This window comes from Marmota flaviventris, chromosome 1 (assembly GCF_047511675.1).
Source record: "Marmota flaviventris isolate mMarFla1 chromosome 1, mMarFla1.hap1, whole genome shotgun sequence".
Classification (NCBI taxonomy): Eukaryota; Metazoa; Chordata; class Mammalia; order Rodentia; family Sciuridae; genus Marmota; species Marmota flaviventris.
Window position 1 is genome coordinate 216,782,661 of NC_092498.1, and position 16,531 is coordinate 216,799,191.

Below are 16,531 nucleotides of genomic sequence, written 5' to 3' on the forward strand. Positions count from 1 at the left end.
CACATCAGGAATTTATTCTGGGGGTCTAACTCAATTTTTTCCCCAAATAATAATGCAGGTTTTCTCTGCCTCAGCCTTACTGACATTGGTGCTGAATCAGTCTCTATGCTGGGGCATCTTCCCTGACCTCTACCTACCCCCAGCCAGAAGCTCACACTCACACACACACCCCACCCACACACGAAGAACCACTGCCCAAAGTGAGGGGCTGAACCACATAGCCAGCATTGCTCACCCAACTTACAAGAGTCCCAAGTCCTCTTCTGGGTGAGCCTTGGGGTTTAAGAGGCATCCTGGGGGGCAGAGCTGGAGGATGCCAGCTGAAGGTGGCCTCAAGAGGTCTGTCCTTCATTTAAGGGGCTGTACATTAAGTCTTGCCCAGATCTTGAATGCAATTGTGATAGATACAATTTATTATTGGCTCTGTTCCTGGTAGTTGCTAATTGCCCATCTCCTCAGCCCTTCCCAGCATTCCTGGAGGGCCAACTTTCTCCACTTCCCCGTCTTGAAGAGGGGACAATTCAGGCACAGAAGTGGCCTGGAGCAAGGTCATAGAGCTAATAAGAAATGTGAAGGTGGAGCCCAGCACCCGCTTGTAATCCCAGCAGCTCAGGAGGCTGAAGCAGGAAGACAGAGTTCAAAGCCAGCCTTGGCAAAAGCAAGGCGCTAAGCAACTCGGTGAGACCCTGTCTCTAAATAAAATACAAAATAGGGCTGGGGGTGTGCTCAGTGGGTGAGTGGCCCTGACTTCAATCCTCGGTGAGAGAGAGAGGGAGAGAAAGGGAGAGGGAGAGGGAGAGGAGAGAGAAGAGAGAGAGAAGTGAGAGATGTTCATACTGGAGCAGAGGGGCGAAGATCTGCGGGAGCCCACCACCACCACCGTGTGTAATCCAGCCCCAGCCTTAGATGGTGATGCTCCTCCCTCAAGTCAGACCCACGGTGACTCCACCTGCAAAAAGCCCAAAGCAGAGGTGTCTAGAGGAGCCCCCAGCTCCCCACAGTCTCCACCAGCTTCCACAAGGGTTGCTAACCTAAACTGGTTGCTTATTCCGCAGCTTCCAGACGAGTCCTCCGAAACCAACCCCCGCTGCCTGCACCCCACCTCACCTCGGGAGCCCCAGTTTCACCCCACTCGCAGCCCTCCCGGCGAAGGCGAGGGTGCTGGGGAAAGAGGCCTAAATGCAATGGGAGGCTGGGGGCAGAAACTTGAGGCTGGGGCCGGGCGGGATGGGGCCCGGCAGGGTTTCCAGCTCCTGCTGACGCTGGGCTCCCGCCTCCCCCGCCCCATTTCTCTGAAACCCGGGTGGCGCCGGAGCCAGGAACTGAAGACGCCTGCAGGGCCTCCGCCCCCTGCCCCGGGGTGGGGCGAAGGGACCCAGGCACGACCTAGGCTGGGCCCCGGGAGCTCTCGGAGGCCTCGGAGGAGAGAGATCCCTCCTGTCCCCCACACCCGCCCCTCCGTCCCGGGGCGGGACCGGAGGGCGGAGCGGCCGGTGGTGACGCGGACCCCGCCCGCTCATATAGAGGCATCCCGGGGGCGCAGGGATAGAGCTTCGTCGCCGCCGCATCAGTCGCCCTCGCCGCCGCCGCAGCAGCAGCTCAGAGCGTCCGCGACACCGCCGCCGCGTCCACCAGCAGCGCCACCACCATGCGGGAGATCGTGCACCTGCAAGCCGGCCAGTGCGGCAACCAGATCGGGGCCAAGGTGCGCGGGGTCGGGGCCGAGAGGAGCAGACCCGGTGCGCAGCTAGCTCCCCCAGGCTCCCCGACCTAGGGCCTGGCGGGACCCGGTCCCCAGGAGGCAAGCGCCCCCGGGATGGTGGGGGAGGGGCGCTGGGGGCAGGGCCAGGCTGGGAACAAAGAGGCCTGTCAATCGGGCGTAGGGCCCAGCCTTCTGTCTGCTGGCCACAGCTGGCTTCACAGCTGGCCCACTGTCCCCTCCACGCACAAAGGGACGGCGCCCCTCCCCCGGGCTGCGGCCTGGGTGCGCTGGCACCAGCAGGCTCGGGCTCACCCCGCCCCCACCTCTTCCTTCTTGCTGCCTCATCCTCGCCATACCTCTAGGTCCCCCAGTCACCTGGCTGGGGGCCCGGGGGTGGGTGGTGAGCTGCAGCTAGGGAAGTGGTTCTGGGGGGATCCGAGGCCCGGCCACCTGGTCCCCCTCTCTCATCCCTTCCCATCACTTCCTGCTCTAGTTTTGGGAGGTGATCAGCGATGAACATGGCATCGACCCCACCGGCACATACCATGGGGACAGTGACCTGCAACTGGAAAGGATCAATGTCTACTACAATGAGGCCACAGGTAGGGTGGGGGGCACCTTCTGGTGTGGGGGTGTGGGGGTGTGGGTTGGCTGGGAGGGGACAGGATGCTCTCTGGCGCCTGTGGCTCCTCACACCAGCTGCCCTCCATCTGCCTCCCTGCAGGAGGGAACTACGTGCCCCGAGCCGTGCTGGTGGACCTGGAGCCCGGCACCATGGACTCTGTCCGCTCCGGCCCCTTTGGCCAGATCTTTCGGCCAGACAACTTTGTGTTTGGTGAGTTCCAGGGGTGGGGCCCAAGGAAAGGAGCCCCTTATTCCTTCACTCCGGGTGCCTTGATGAGAATTCCCTAGCTAGCACCAGAGTTGGCAGTGACCACTGAGTCCCAGAATGGACAGAGAAGTCAGGGACGTGATGGGGTCAAACAGGTCACGGTGGAGGCCCTGGGGGTGGCCTGGACAGCAGAGGGATCTGGCGGGCTTCCTGGATGAGGTGGCATTTTAACTGAACAGTCGGACTAGAGCCAGGTTGCAGGGTGCAAGCCCCGAGCTCTGCCAACTCATGCACTGGACAAAGAGTTAATGAGCTCTGACGACACTCCAGGCCCTGCACCAGAAGCTGGGGTACAGCAGAGAACAAAGCAACCTGAGCTGCCTGCTGTGGGGGCCCACTCCCTACCCGGGCCTTGAGCTGCCATCTTGGTAGGGAGCCCGCTGCAGAGATCCATTAGTACAGCTCAGCCCTGGACTGTCAGCTGGGTGACTTTGGACAGGCTCCATAACCTTTCATGACTCAGTTTCCTCATCTTCAGAACAGGGATATAGATGATCTACTGTTTAGAACCAAGGAGATGGCGTATAGCTCTCACTGTGTGTCAAGAACTTAGCATACAGGAAAGGGTAAACAAGCATGTATTGTAGTTGTTTCCATTATCATTATAAATACCTGCCACCTAACAGGTGAGTGGGACAAGGACTGGCCAAGGGACTTGGAGAGAATAGCATATGCAAAGTCAGTAAGCACAGTTTTGGAACTTAGACTCAAGGAGGTACTCGTGCTCAGTCATAGTCCTTATTGGGAGCTCTTTTCAAGATTGGGCTGGTCACATATACCCTACCCTGACTTAGGCCCCAAGCTCCACCCTCCCCCAGAACCCTTGTAAGCCTTTTCCTCTGAACATGGTGGTTTGAGTCTGAAGTCTGAATAAGCTGTGTGACCTTGGACAAGTGACTTCCCCTCTCTGATCTATACAAAGATTCTGAGAGATGATGATGCACTAATGTGGGCATGATACCTAATGGGTCCTCAGGAATGGCTGTGGAAAGAGACACAACTGAGGTTTGAGGCCTTTTTGAATAACCACGGGTGGCTCGCAGTTGGGCCAAGTGATTCTATGGTACATGCTGAAAGTGTGGACTCGGGCCAGACCATCTGGACGGAGCTCTAGCTGTCCCACTTGCTTGCAGTGTGACTTTTCACACAGGAGCTAGTCTCTCTGAATCTTCATTTTCTCATCTATAAAATGGAAGTAAAAAGAGTATGTAAGCTGAGCACTGTGGCACACACCTGTAATCCCAGCAACTTGGGAGGCCAAGGCAGGAGGATCACAAGTGTGAGGCCAGCTTCTTAGCAAGATCCTGTCTCAAAATAAAAGACAAAAAGGGCTGGGGACGCAGCTCAGTGGTAAAGCACACCTGTGCTCAATCCCCACTACCCTCCCCAAAAGTATGTAAGTACCTCAGAGAACTGGGGGAAAGATTCAGAGATGCAGGACGTGCCCAAGCTTAGGGCCTTTGGAGGCTCCTGGCTCTAAAGGACTGCGTTCCAGACACAGCCACGACAAGTCTTGCTCCCCGTGGGTCTGCTCCAGCCGGGAGTCAGACACAGGAGTCCCTCAGATAAACACATCACAACATGCAAAAGGTCGAGAGCGGCAGGTATAGGAAGAAAAATAAAAACAATCTAAGGGCGTGGAGGAGGATCCATATGTTGGATCCTTATCCTATCTGGGGATTGTCATCTCTGAAGAGGTGACATTGAGCAGAAAGTGAGGGAGGAGCCCTGAGGAAAAAGAATCCAAGGCAGCCAGAACCGCGGTGCAAAGGGCCTGAGGCAGACCCAGTCTGGCCTGTTAGGAGAACAATGAGGAAGTCCTGAAGGCTGGAGCAGGTTCCCTGGTGGGGACGCAGCCCCCAGGGCTTTGGGAGGAGGACCTGGGCTTTTACCCCTTGGGAGGTGAAGGCCAAGGTGGGGCTGAGGCTCAGGTATTCACGGGCGCCCTCTGGCGGCTGCAGAGAAGACAGGCTGTGGGGGTGGGGTCGGGAGCCCGTTTCAGGTGGGTGAGGATGGAGCTGGACCAGGGGGAAGCAGGTGTTGTCAATAATAACAGCCAGTATTCTAGTACTTGACCTTGTCCTCCTGCAGCTTGCATTCCTCAGTGAGATTCCAGGCAATAAACATGATTAATCTGAAAACAAGTTTGTCAGTACCCAGGGACGAGGAGTAAGAAGTCAGGGGTTGAGCCACAGAGTGGCAATTGCTGAGCCCCACGAAGTCTTGAAGGAGGAACCTGGGGGCACAGCATTCCCGGCAGAGGCACATCCGGTGCAAAGGCCCCAGGGCAGGACCAAGCCTGGCTGTTGGAGGAGCCCTGGTGGCTGGAGCAGAGGAAATGAGGGGGAGGGAGGGAGGAGGCCAGGCCGGATAGCGCAGGTCCACAGGTCGGCCTACTGGTCAAAGATAGGAGAAGGGGAGACCGGCTCCGTGGTGCAGCCTTCATCCAGCTACTCTGACGCCAACCTGGGCAATTTAGCAAGACTCAAAACAAAAATAAAGAAGGGCTGGGGGGGCAGTTCAGTGGTGGAGAGGCCCTGGGTTCGATTCCCCAGTGCCGCAAAAGACAGGAGGGGCATGGGGGGGGGGGGTTTGAACTAAGGTGGGACACAACCTGATTTCGGTTTCCCATCCTCTGGCTGCTGGGCAAACTCAGGACATGGAGGGAAGCAGAGAGAACAGTTAATGATAACGATAGCAATTTGTGCTACTGTGCAGTGAGGTGAGCACAGACGGCAATCATGTGCTGTACATTTCCAACACTTAGAAGAAAGGATTTTTTGTGGGGGAGGAGTACCAGGGATTGAACTCAGGGGCACTTGGCCAGCGTTATTGTTCAACTAGCCGGGGACCCTCCAGATACCGGGTAGACGGGGTGGAGGGCGGGGCTTGGGTCAAGGCCTGTGCTGGGCTCCTCTCCCCGCCCCAGGCCAGTCGGGAGCCGGCAACAACTGGGCCAAGGGCCACTACACCGAGGGCGCGGAGCTGGTGGACGCCGTCCTGGACGTCGTGCGCAAGGAGGCGGAGAGCTGTGACTGCCTGCAGGGCTTCCAGCTGACCCACTCGCTGGGCGGCGGCACGGGCTCGGGCATGGGCACGCTGCTCATCAGCAAGATCCGCGAGGAGTTCCCGGACCGCATCATGAACACCTTCAGCGTGGTGCCCTCGCCCAAGGTGTCGGACACGGTGGTGGAGCCCTACAACGCCACGCTGTCGGTGCACCAGCTGGTGGAGAACACGGACGAGACCTACTGCATCGACAACGAGGCGCTCTACGACATCTGCTTCCGCACCCTCAAGCTGACCACGCCCACCTACGGGGACCTCAACCACCTGGTGTCGGCCACCATGAGCGGGGTCACCACCTGCCTGCGCTTCCCGGGCCAGCTCAACGCCGACCTGCGCAAGCTGGCCGTGAACATGGTGCCCTTCCCGCGCCTGCACTTCTTCATGCCCGGCTTCGCGCCGCTGACCAGCCGGGGCAGCCAGCAGTACCGCGCGCTGACCGTGCCCGAGCTCACCCAGCAGATGTTCGACGCCAAGAACATGATGGCCGCGTGCGACCCGCGCCACGGCCGCTACCTGACCGTGGCCGCCGTGTTCCGGGGCCGCATGTCCATGAAGGAGGTGGACGAGCAGATGCTGAGCGTCCAGAGCAAGAACAGCAGCTACTTCGTGGAGTGGATCCCCAACAACGTGAAGACGGCCGTGTGCGACATCCCGCCGCGCGGCCTCAAGATGGCGGCCACCTTCATCGGCAACAGCACGGCCATCCAGGAGCTGTTCAAGCGCATCTCGGAGCAGTTCACGGCCATGTTCCGGCGCAAGGCCTTCCTGCACTGGTACACGGGCGAGGGCATGGACGAGATGGAGTTCACGGAGGCCGAGAGCAACATGAACGACCTGGTGTCCGAGTACCAGCAGTACCAGGACGCCACGGCCGAGGAGGGCGAGTTCGAGGAGGAGGCGGAGGAGGAAGTGGCCTAGGACCCCTGCGTTTACCTCCCGTCCGCCCACACCCCCAGCCAGGCCTCCGACCGTTGACCTTTGCCTCCTCTGCAACCCCAAGAACCTCATGACCTCCCCACCCAGCCTGACCCTAGGACCCCACCATCCATCCTCACTTTGCCTTGACCCTAACAATACTGCGGAGTTCACATCACCTCGGGTCACTTCATCTCTGACCCTAGCCCAGCTTTGACCTTGAACCCTACCTTATCTCCAAACCCCCATGGAGATCTTCCAACTTGGACACCTCTCTAAGCCCTGCTTCACCTTTTCTAGCCCTTCGCCGCGCCACCGCCCCCCCCCCGCCTCCTTATTAGCCCTCCTTTATCCCAACTCCCTCACCTTTGATACCCCCAAACCCCATAAGCCCTGGTTTGCTCTTGACCCCTCCCTCCGAGCCAAGTCTCATCTTTGACCTCAGGAACCCCTGCTCCCCTCTCACCGCCTTCTCTCGTTCTCATAAGCTCCCATTTCCTCCCTGACTTCTCTCCCCAGGCGCCTCCTACCTTGGCTTCCCTGGGAGCACTGTCAGGGAGCACTCCCGACTACCCCTCCTCTGCCTCTGCCTGACCCTGGATGAATAAATGAGTCCTTGCCTGGCGTGTTTCTGTGGAGTTCACTTCATCACCTTGTGCAGCAAGCAGGGGCTTCTCCCTAGAGGGTGGAGGTGGGTGCCAAAGGCTCAGCTGTCTCAGGGGGATGGGAGCAGAGGCTTGGGAATCACAGGGAGCAGGCCAAACCACTGAGCAGCCCTCCAGTGTTCAGTGAGCCCTCACCCTCCGACCCCCTGCCTGTCCCTCATCTGGGGCTGTTTGTATGAGCCAGGATGACTGTGGGGGGCCTGTCTGCTGCTCTGCCTGTGTCCACCTCTGTGCCCCCTCCCTGGCTCCCGTGCGTCCTTTCCTTGGGCCACCTCCCTCTGGCGGTGCTGGGTGTGGGGTGGCTGGTGAGAATGGACCAAGGGAAAGAGCAAGAGTGGAAGGAAGAGGAAGCACTTTCTGCAGACTGAATTCTCGCCTTCCCTAGAGTAAGGAAGGAGAGGGGAAGGCCTGAGTGTGACCGTGGGGACAGGACATAGCCCAGCCTCCAGGATAAGCCTGAAGTTTCAGCCTCTGAGCCTGCCCCTAGCCACCCATCCCAGAGAAGCCTAAGCAGCCGGGATGCCTAGGTTTCTCACAGTGGGTGGGGGCAGGGGCCTCCGTAAGGGAGGACGTCACCCGTTAAACTTCCTCTGTCAGCCACACAGGAAGCCGGGGCGGCTCAGGGCCCAGCCCCAGGCAAGCACAGGCCCCCAGGACCCCTGGGGAAAGGGCCCAGCCGGGCCAGCCCTGCAGGGACCATGGGATCCAGAGCTGAGTAAGAGCTGCCCCCTCCCTCATCCTGTGGGCCAAGATTCCCAGGCCTGGGCTGGGGCAGTGGGGAGCTATGGCGGGGGCCGGCCCGGGAGGTACAGTGACCCATCGGGGCAGGCATCAGGGCAGGACCTCAGCTGGCCTCCCCTGTGTGTTCTCTGGGGCCTACTGGGCCAAGCTCAGCCCCTCCTCTCTCTCCTTCCTGCTCTGGGTGGTTTCACCGGCTCCTCTGGACTGTGCCTCTGGTGGGTGTGAGTGGTCGCTTCTGGGAGTCAGCAGAGTGGGTGATGTGAGGGGGGGAGAAGCCGTGTGTCCACATGGGTGGGTGCCTGACTAGTGCCCGAATGAGGGTAAAGTGCCAGGGACTCCGTGCAGCTGGACAGCACCGTGTGTCTTGAGGAGTCTCCTCTGGGTCTTGCCATCTCTCTCCTGGAGCCCAAGTCCCAGCATCCTCTGCATGATGTGGGGGCAGGGAAGGTGGGGGTGGTTGTAGGGCTCACAGTAAGCACCAGGGCATCCTGCTTGCTGTCCTTCCTCTAGTGAGGAAGGTGGGGTCAGCCATGGGGACCCCATGAAACCTCACCCAGGGGCACAGAGGCAAACCACAAAGATGCCCACTCACCCAAAACACGCACAGCCATGCAAGGAAAGACAGACGTGAGTCATCCGCACACTTGCTCTGTCACACACACACACACACACACATACACGCTCATATAAGCAGGCATTCAGCCACGCACACTGCTGTGCTCTCTGGCTCTCCTGCACACTCACAGGCCTGCACCTAGAGCTTCCCACAGCTACACACGCCACCACAGACACCAGTCACACACCAGCACACCTGCTCACACACACAGGCACAATCACATGCAGAAACAAGTCCCTGGGTCCTCTAAGCCCTCTTCTGTCCCACAGAGGGGGTCCCCCAGCGGTGTTTGATTGGTTCTTCGAGGCAGCCTGCCCTGCCTCCCTACAGGAAGGTGAGTCTGGGGCCCTGGGGGTGGGGATGGAGGAGGGGCCTGACGCCCTGGACTTAGAAGCCCACTCTCCCTGCAGATCCTCCCATTCTGCGGCAGTTCCCCCCAGACTTCAGGGACCAGGTACTCAGGGGGGCCTCTTGCTCCTTCCGGCCAGGGCCAGTCCCATAGAGGGCTGAAGCTCTGTGCTTGGACCTGGAACCCCCGGACCCTGATCTGACTGTCAGTCTGCTTCTCTCCTTTTTCCAGGAAGCCATGCAGATGGTGCCCAAGTTTTGCTTTCCTTTTGATGTAGAAAGGTATGGAAAGGAGCAGAGACAGAGGGACCCCAGGCTCTCGGGGACCCTAAGTGTTAGACACAGAGCAACTCAGACATCTGGAGACCCATTACCCAGGGACCTGGAGACCCAGGGACCCAGACAATCAGGGGCCTGGGTAACTAGTGACCTAAATGCATAGAGACCCAAGGACCCATGAACTCATGGTCTCAGGTACCAAATGATCCATAAACCAGGGACCCGAACACCCAAAGTCCAGCCTGGTGGGGCACAGCACTGGGAGCATGGTTGGAGGGAGTAGGGCATGGGGAGCTGGATTGTCAGGACTCCCCGAGAGCCTTGCCCACCTCCAGGGAGCCCCCCAGCCCTGCCGTCCAGCATTTCACATTCGCCCTCACGGACCTGGCCGGCAACCGCAAATTTGGTTTCTGCCGCCTGCGAGCTGGTGCACAGAGCTGTCTGTGCATCCTCAGGTATGGAAAGAGAGCCTGGGACAGGGTGGGAAGCACCAAGCCTAAGCCAGGGTACTCCATTCAGCCCCTCCTCTCTCCGCAGTCACCTGCCATGGTTCGAGGTATTCTACAAGCTACTGAACACAGTGGGGGACCTCCTAGCTCAGGACCAAGTGAGACCAGACCCCCTTTCACTCCTGCCAGAGTCCCAGTCCCTGCCCCATCTTGTCTCCACCCCTTCTCTGAACTACCAGACCAGTCCTGAGTCCCTCAGCACCTCCGAGGCCACCTGGCCTGAGCCAAGGCCCTCAGAGTCCCAAACCCTCCTCCTGGTTCAGACACTCCCCGACTTCCACCCAGGTCTCCGAGGCTGAAGAACTTCTTCTAAATCTGCTGCAGCAGCCCCCTCCTGGGCCCCAGGTCTCAAGAGGGCTGGTGAGTAGCTCCCAACTCCTGGGCCACGGACGCTAGAGGGATGGGGAGGATGTACCCCAGCCCTGAGGAACACGCAGCTATACCTGTCCCCCAGGGCGGCGGAGTGACCATCTCCGGTGTGCACGGAATACTCCCTCCTGCCCCCGGGAACAGCAGGCTGGTGAGCGAGAATCAGGCCCCTGGAAGGTTGGGCACCCAGGTGAGGTCAACTCGCAGACTGATTGCTTACCCCCACCAATGCCCCCACCAGCTTTCCTGCTTCGTGGCTCCGGACTCCGACTCCCTGCCCTCCATTCCTGAGAATGTAAGTAGGGACGCGGGAGGGAACTCCGGGGGCGGGCAGAGGTCCCAGAACCCAGAGTGGAACGCCAGATCTTGGCGTCTGCCCATGCTCAGCGCGTGCCCCTCGGTTCCTCAGAGAAACCTAACGGAGCTGGTGGTGGCGGTGACAGATGAGAACATCGTGGGCCTGTTCGCCGCGCTCTTAGCCGAGCGAAGAGTCCTGCTCACTGCCAGCAAGCTCAGCACGGTGAGGCGGGGGAGAGGACAAGGCCAGGATCCACCCGGGGGGAGGACACAATGGGAGGGGCTGACAGTGGGAGCTCCACCTGACCCACCCTATCGGGTGGAACGGGAGTGTGTGTGGTGTAGCTCCTCCTCCTTGGGCTCGCTTGGCTCCGCCTCTCTGGAGGATAAGATCCTAGAGCCCTAAATTCTAGCTCCGCCCCTAGGGGAATAGATGGGTGGGATCTGAATACACCGGGCGGTGGAACCGTGAGCTGGAACCGGGAGCTGCCTTAGAGTCCCTCCTCTTTAGGGGTTGGGGTCAGTGGAGGGTTGCCATGGCTCCGTCCCTAGGAATGGGATCTGAGCGGGCTGAATCTTAACTCTGCCCCTTACAAGGAGGAATTAGGACAGGCAAAGTCTTGGCTCCACCCACTGAAAAGCACGAGACAGTTCTCCGTAACACTGTAACCTCGGGGAAATTGCTTCCAGGACCCCAAAGGATACCAAAATCAGCAAGTGCTTAAGTCCCTTATCTAAAATGGCATAGTATTTGAATAGAACCTATGCATGTCCTCCTATGAACTTTAAATCATCTCTAAGTGACTTCAAATACCTCATACAATGTAAATGCTATGTAAATAGTTGTTATGCTCTATTGTTTGGGAATAATGACATGGAAAAAAAAGTCTCGTTCAGCACAGATGCATTTTTTTTTTTAAATATATTTGACCCAAAGTCGGTTGAATCCGAGTTTGCAGAATCCTCAGGTACCCAGAGCGGACTGTCATTAGACAAATTCTTGGTCTCCATCTGATTCCTAAAGGGGTCTGAGTTTTCCCCCATTTCACCGCAGGGTGAGGGAGGAGGAGAAATAGGAGACTGGGAAGGTTTGAACCGTCGACTTAGAGAGGGTCCTTGAAGTTAGGAGGCCCTAACTCTAAACCCTTCCCCTGTCCCCAGCTGACTTCCTGTGTTCACGCGTCCTGTGCTCTCCTGTACCCCATGCGCTGGGAACACGTGCTGATCCCCACGCTGCCCCCGCACCTACTGGATTACTGCTGGTGAGGAATGCGGGCCTGGAAGGGGGGGCCGGCCTAGGGAAGAGGCCTGGGGTGGGGGCAGTACCCGCATGACCCTGGCTCTCGGTCCGCAGTGCGCCTATGCCCTACCTCATTGGAGTGCATGCAAGTCTTGCCGAGGTGAGAAGGAACCGCCATCCCGCAGGTGGCGGGGCGGGAGGGATCCCCTTCCCCACCAGGGAGGAATCCTCAGGCTCTGAGAGAGTATCTTCCAACCCTTGCAGAGAGTGCGCGACAAGGCCCTGGAGGACGTCGTGGTATTGAACATAGACTCCAATACCTTGGAGACGCCCTTCGAAGACGTGCAGACGCTGCCGCCAGACGTGGTCAGGGTCACCCCCTCCCACTCTTCTCCAGGAGCCGGAAACCTCACATTTGCTCACTCAGTGCCTCCCTCTGGCCCTACCTACAGGTGTCCTTGCTGAGGCTAAGATTAAGGAAGGTCGCGCTGAGCCCCGGGGAAGGAGTGTCCCGTCTCTTCCTCAAAGCCCAGGCCCTGCTCTTTGGCGGCTACCGCGATGCGCTGGTCTGCAGCCCGGTGAGCAGCAGGGATAGATGCCGAGAGAGAGGTGGCTCTCCCTCGCTCTCTGCGTTCCTGAAGGATTCACAACGCTAATAACTTGGAGCGTTCGTGGAGGAGTGACCTGTGCCTGTTTGCTCCCCTGTAAAATGGGATGCCGGTAGTGCCCACCCAAAAGGGTTGAGTCGGCGAATGGGAGTATTCCAAGCACTTCGCACGGTGTTAGCATATACGGAGTCCTCCATAAACGCCGGGTCTTGCTGTTATTTAATGCTCACGCTGAGATGGCTACTGTTAAAGCCCCATTTTGTAGATGACAAACCGAGGCTTGGAGAAGCTCCACGTGGAGTGGGAGAGTGGAATCCAGAACCCTGATCTGCTCTCAAGCTCCTTCGTCCCCACACACATTTTTCATAACTATTCTTTTAAAACTGAGGGGATGCCAGGGTCATTTACACATCTGGCTTTCACCTCCAACCCTCCCTAGTGGCCTCCCCATTAGGACTTCCCTCCCCCTACACTGGCTCTGTCCTGCCTTCCACAGTCTCCTCCCAGCAGGGGTCAGAGGTTACCTGGGAACACCTGAGTCAGGTACCATACCTGCTCTGCAGCTCTCCCAAGGCTCCCAACTCTGTAGAGGTAAAAGACCATCCCATGGCCCATGAGTCCCTGCAGGGGGTCAGGAGCACAGCAGGCATCCAGTTGATGTTTGCCACATGGCTTTGTGGTAGAATGAAGGAGGTGGTTGGGGATCAGGAGAGCCACTGGGAGCTCAGGACAGGGCTCCTTCTTCCAGGGCCAGCCTGTAACCTTCAATGAAGAAGCCTTCTTGGCCCAGAAGCCTGGGGCGCCCCTGCAGGCCTTCCACCAGCGGGCTGTACACCTGCAGCTGTTCAAGCAGGTGGGTCAGAACCCTGAGGGTGAAGCCAGAGAGGGCCTGCTGGGTTCCCAGGGGTGGGTTGAGGACGGCCTCTGAGCCCCGAGGCGAGGCTCGAGCAGACCTCTGAGATCTTATGAGGGGGCTGGGGCTGCTCCCAGGGGACTCCCCAACTCCAGAATCCCCAGGTGGGGAAAAGACCTACTTCTAGGCTCCTGGATGGATTAGGGGGGGTCCAAGTTCCTGGATCCCTAGGTGGGCATCTGTGAGTCTGTAGAGAGGGCAGGTCCTGACTGTGGACTCCCTTTTGGGTGGAGGAGGAAGTCCTGGGAATGTGGGAATAGGGAGCAGGACCAACTCCTGGGTTCCTGGGAGAAGGTAGGTGAACTCCAAAATCCTTCCATGCCAGGCTTGGTTCTAGGATCCCTGAAGGCGGGCTCAAGTATTACAGGCTCACAGGAAGGGGCGGGCCAGGCTGGAAGGGCAGGGTTTCTCATTTGGTCCCAGTAAGGGAATCAGATCCCTGGGAACAGGTCCTGACTTGGGGCCAGGACAGAGTAGGTTGTTTCCTGAGGTGGGCTCCAGATTCCTGGACCTTTGGGTGGGCCTCTGGAGGAGCTGGGAGGGCAGGAAGGGGCACCTACGGACACAGCCCTTACATCCAGGTGTGTCCGACCCTGTCCCCACTGCAGTTCATCGAAGCCCGGCTGGAGAAGCTCAACTCGGGGGAGGGCTTCTCCGATACCTTTGAGCAGGAGATCAGCTGCTGCAGGGATTCCTCAGGTGAGCCCCCTGCTGGCTTCCGGGTTCCTCCCCTACCAAGCCCCAGCCAATGCCTGCCTTGGATGATACCTGCTCTCCTCACCCCAGGCACCCTCCGCTCCTATCAGCTCTGGGCCGACCACCTAAAGGTAGTAACACCAAACACTTGTTACATGTTGATTGGATTAATTTAATCCCACAATAGTCCTCAATGGGGTCCGTGATTATGCTCATTTATAGAGGTGGGGGAATTGGCCAGCAGCACAGCCCGGGGTGGGAGTGGGGCCTGGGGCCCAGCGCTAGTACAGTGGCCCCAACATCCCAAGTTTCTCCTTTGGCAACCTTCTTCCACAGAAAGGTGGTGGTGCTCTCCTGCATTCAGTCAAAGCCAAAACCCAACCAGCCGTCAGGATCATGTACCGCTCGGTGAGCTGCGCAGGATAGGCCAGACTGCTGGGGTGACGAGGGGAGGGGACCGAGGACGTTTGAGGCTCCAAGGGCGATGGGTCACTTAACCCTGACAGGCAAGTCCTGCGAAGGCCTTCATCAGAGCTGATGTAGCAGCCAAGCTGGGAAGGGTCCTCCCGCTCTCATGTCCCCTCCAGCAGGCTCGGCTGGGTCAGAATCACTTCTCGCCCATTTAACATTGACAGTCAAAGATTCACTGGTGACTCTTGTCCTCAGAGGATACATCCCAGCTTCTGCCCGTCTTTTCTTCTCCAAAGCCTGAAAGTTTCCTGGGGCTTAAAATTCTCCATCCAAGTTTATTCTTTGTTTGATGGAGACAGTGACACATTTTTACAAGGCTGTAGGGCCACTCCCTGTTTTATGTGGGGTTAGGCCTCCAGAAAGGCTTCTGTATTAGTCAAGGGGGCAAAAGTTTATGTTGACTTCAGAGGTGGTGCCCAGGGAGTAGTGAACTATTTGGAAGACACAGAGACAGGTCCTGTGGCAAGGCACAGCTGTGCTAGGGGTCACAGGGCTGACCTCAGATGCCCAGTGTCCAGTCACCCATAGGTCTAACTCCCCTTGGCTTTTCCATAGGCCAAGAGTGGCCTGAAGGGAATGCAGAGCCTACTGCTGTACAAGGTAAGGCCATCAATGACGGACGGCAATGCCCTGGGAGGGAAGGAGGAGGGGCCTCCAGTCCTGCATCCTCTTCCTAGGATGGGGACTCTGGCCTGCACAGGGGAGGCTCCCTGAGGACCCCAAGCCTCACCAGCCGCTCAGATCGCCTGCAGCAGCGCCTGCCTATCACCCAGCACTTTGGACAGGTAAGAATGTGCTTCCCAGGCGCACACCTGGAATTATCACCAAATCCTCCACCCCGCCCCCACCCCAGTCTCTGCCTGAACATCTCGCCTCACTCCTCACATACACCAAAATTTGGTGCTCACTTCAAACGCACCCTCCTCCAGAAAGCCCCAGCCCCCTGATTCTGCAGCTCCACATCACTGCCCTCTTCACATCCGTCTTTTGTAGAACAGACCCCTTCGCCCCAGCAGGAGACTTAAGCCAGAAAAGGGACTTTCTGAGCCCCTGGGGGAGAGGTAAGACTCAAGGGGGACCAAGGTTGGAAGTGGAAGACCAGGATGGATCAGAAGGCTCTCCAAACATTAGAGCAGACCAACCAGGGCGGAGATCTCAGGAAACTTGGGGTGCCCTTTCTCACCCAGGACACCTCCCCTGAGCCCTGAGGATGCCCAGGGTCCATGGGCAGAAGAAGTTCTGGACAGCAACTTTTTGGGGTCCGGAGAAGAACTGGATTTGCTGAGTGAGATTCTAGACAGTCTGAGTGTACAGACTAAGAGCATGGGCAGCCTGAGGCCAAGCCAGAGCTTAGACTGCTGTCACGGAGGGGACCTGGACAGCTGCTTCAGCCTGGTGAGAGGGCCCCCACCCCCCCACCCAATCTTTCCCCAACTGCCTGTCCAACCTGCCAGCTCTTTCTCATCAGCAGGTCAGCAACCTGCTCTCTCCTCCCATGCCCCACCCAGCCTGACCTACCAGGAAGAACAAGATGGCAACCAGATGAAGAGAAACTGCCAGAGCCCCAGCCCCTGTCCCTGCCTGCAGACCTGTCATCCCTTCAAAACACACCATCATTGGAAATCACATGCTCCTCAAAGAACCCCAATTCCCAGCTGCTCTCAGGCTCCAGCCAAGAAATCATCTCTCCATCCCAGCTTTCAACAGCTTCTACAGACACAAGCAGCCCAGGGGACCCCGAGTCCTCTCCTCTCACTGAGCCCTCAACCCTTCGTCTCTCCCCTCTTCAAAAGGCGACTGAGCACTCTACAGCCTGGGAGATCCCTTGCACCAGGCTCTCGGAGGCAAACACCCAGCCCAGCCCTCCAAAAGGTCCCCAACTTCTAGCCCCAATGGAGCCCAACTTTGATACTGTCAGGACATCCCAGTCCCTCGAGTCTTCCCCAGACCCCAGTTTTCCAAAGAATCCCAGAACCCAGCCTCCCAAGGTCCTGCTACAACATGCTCACTTCCAGTCCCCCGAGGAACCAGGAACCCCCAACACCCTGACCTCACCCACCAGCGACTGGCAAGAGCCCCAGGCCAGGAAGAGGCCCCGAGTTGCTGATCTTAAGAAGTGTTTTGAGGGATAAGGATCAGGGGTCTGGAGACCCTGGATCCTCAATAAAGCCACAAGAGCCCAAAGTTGGTCTGTCCTGGTG

At 58.3% G+C, this 16,531-nt stretch overlaps 2 protein-coding genes across 6 annotated transcripts; both read left to right on the forward strand.

Annotated features, from left to right (window-relative positions):
* The first annotated feature begins 1,382 nt into the window (after nt 1-1,382).
* Tubb4a (tubulin beta 4A class IVa) lies at nt 1,383-7,202 on the forward strand. The gene is made up of 4 exons (XM_027952617.3): nt 1,383-1,705; nt 2,196-2,304; nt 2,427-2,537; nt 5,524-7,202. Exons 1-4 carry the CDS (start codon nt 1,649-1,651, stop codon nt 6,579-6,581), a joined length of 1,335 nt encoding a protein of 444 aa, XP_027808418.1. The 5' UTR covers nt 1,383-1,648; the 3' UTR covers nt 6,582-7,202.
* Nucleotides 7,203-7,828: 626 nt separating this feature from the next.
* On the forward strand, nt 7,829-16,514 carry Dennd1c (DENN domain containing 1C). 5 transcript variants are annotated; one of them, XM_071603463.1, is made up of 23 exons: nt 7,829-7,958; nt 8,870-8,934; nt 8,992-9,054; nt 9,181-9,230; nt 9,563-9,682; nt 9,765-9,834; nt 10,022-10,096; nt 10,191-10,256; nt 10,347-10,400; nt 10,515-10,625; nt 11,564-11,664; nt 11,757-11,802; nt 11,907-12,008; nt 12,095-12,220; nt 12,999-13,103; nt 13,772-13,862; nt 13,950-13,990; nt 14,196-14,267; nt 14,886-14,930; nt 15,008-15,115; nt 15,324-15,391; nt 15,518-15,725; nt 15,802-15,888. In XM_071603463.1, the coding sequence occupies exons 4-23, from the start codon at nt 9,187-9,189 to the stop codon at nt 15,841-15,843; spliced, it is 1,695 nt and encodes a 564-aa protein (XP_071459564.1). In that variant the 5' UTR covers nt 7,829-7,958; nt 8,870-8,934; nt 8,992-9,054; nt 9,181-9,186; the 3' UTR covers nt 15,844-15,888. The 5 variants fall into 5 exon arrangements, with proteins under 5 accessions (XP_071459564.1, XP_071459560.1, XP_071459557.1 ...); XM_071603459.1 differs by having other exon boundaries at nt 15,799-15,884; XM_071603456.1 differs by having other exon boundaries at nt 7,831-7,958; nt 15,807-16,217.
* Nucleotides 16,515-16,531: the final 17 nt, after the last annotated feature.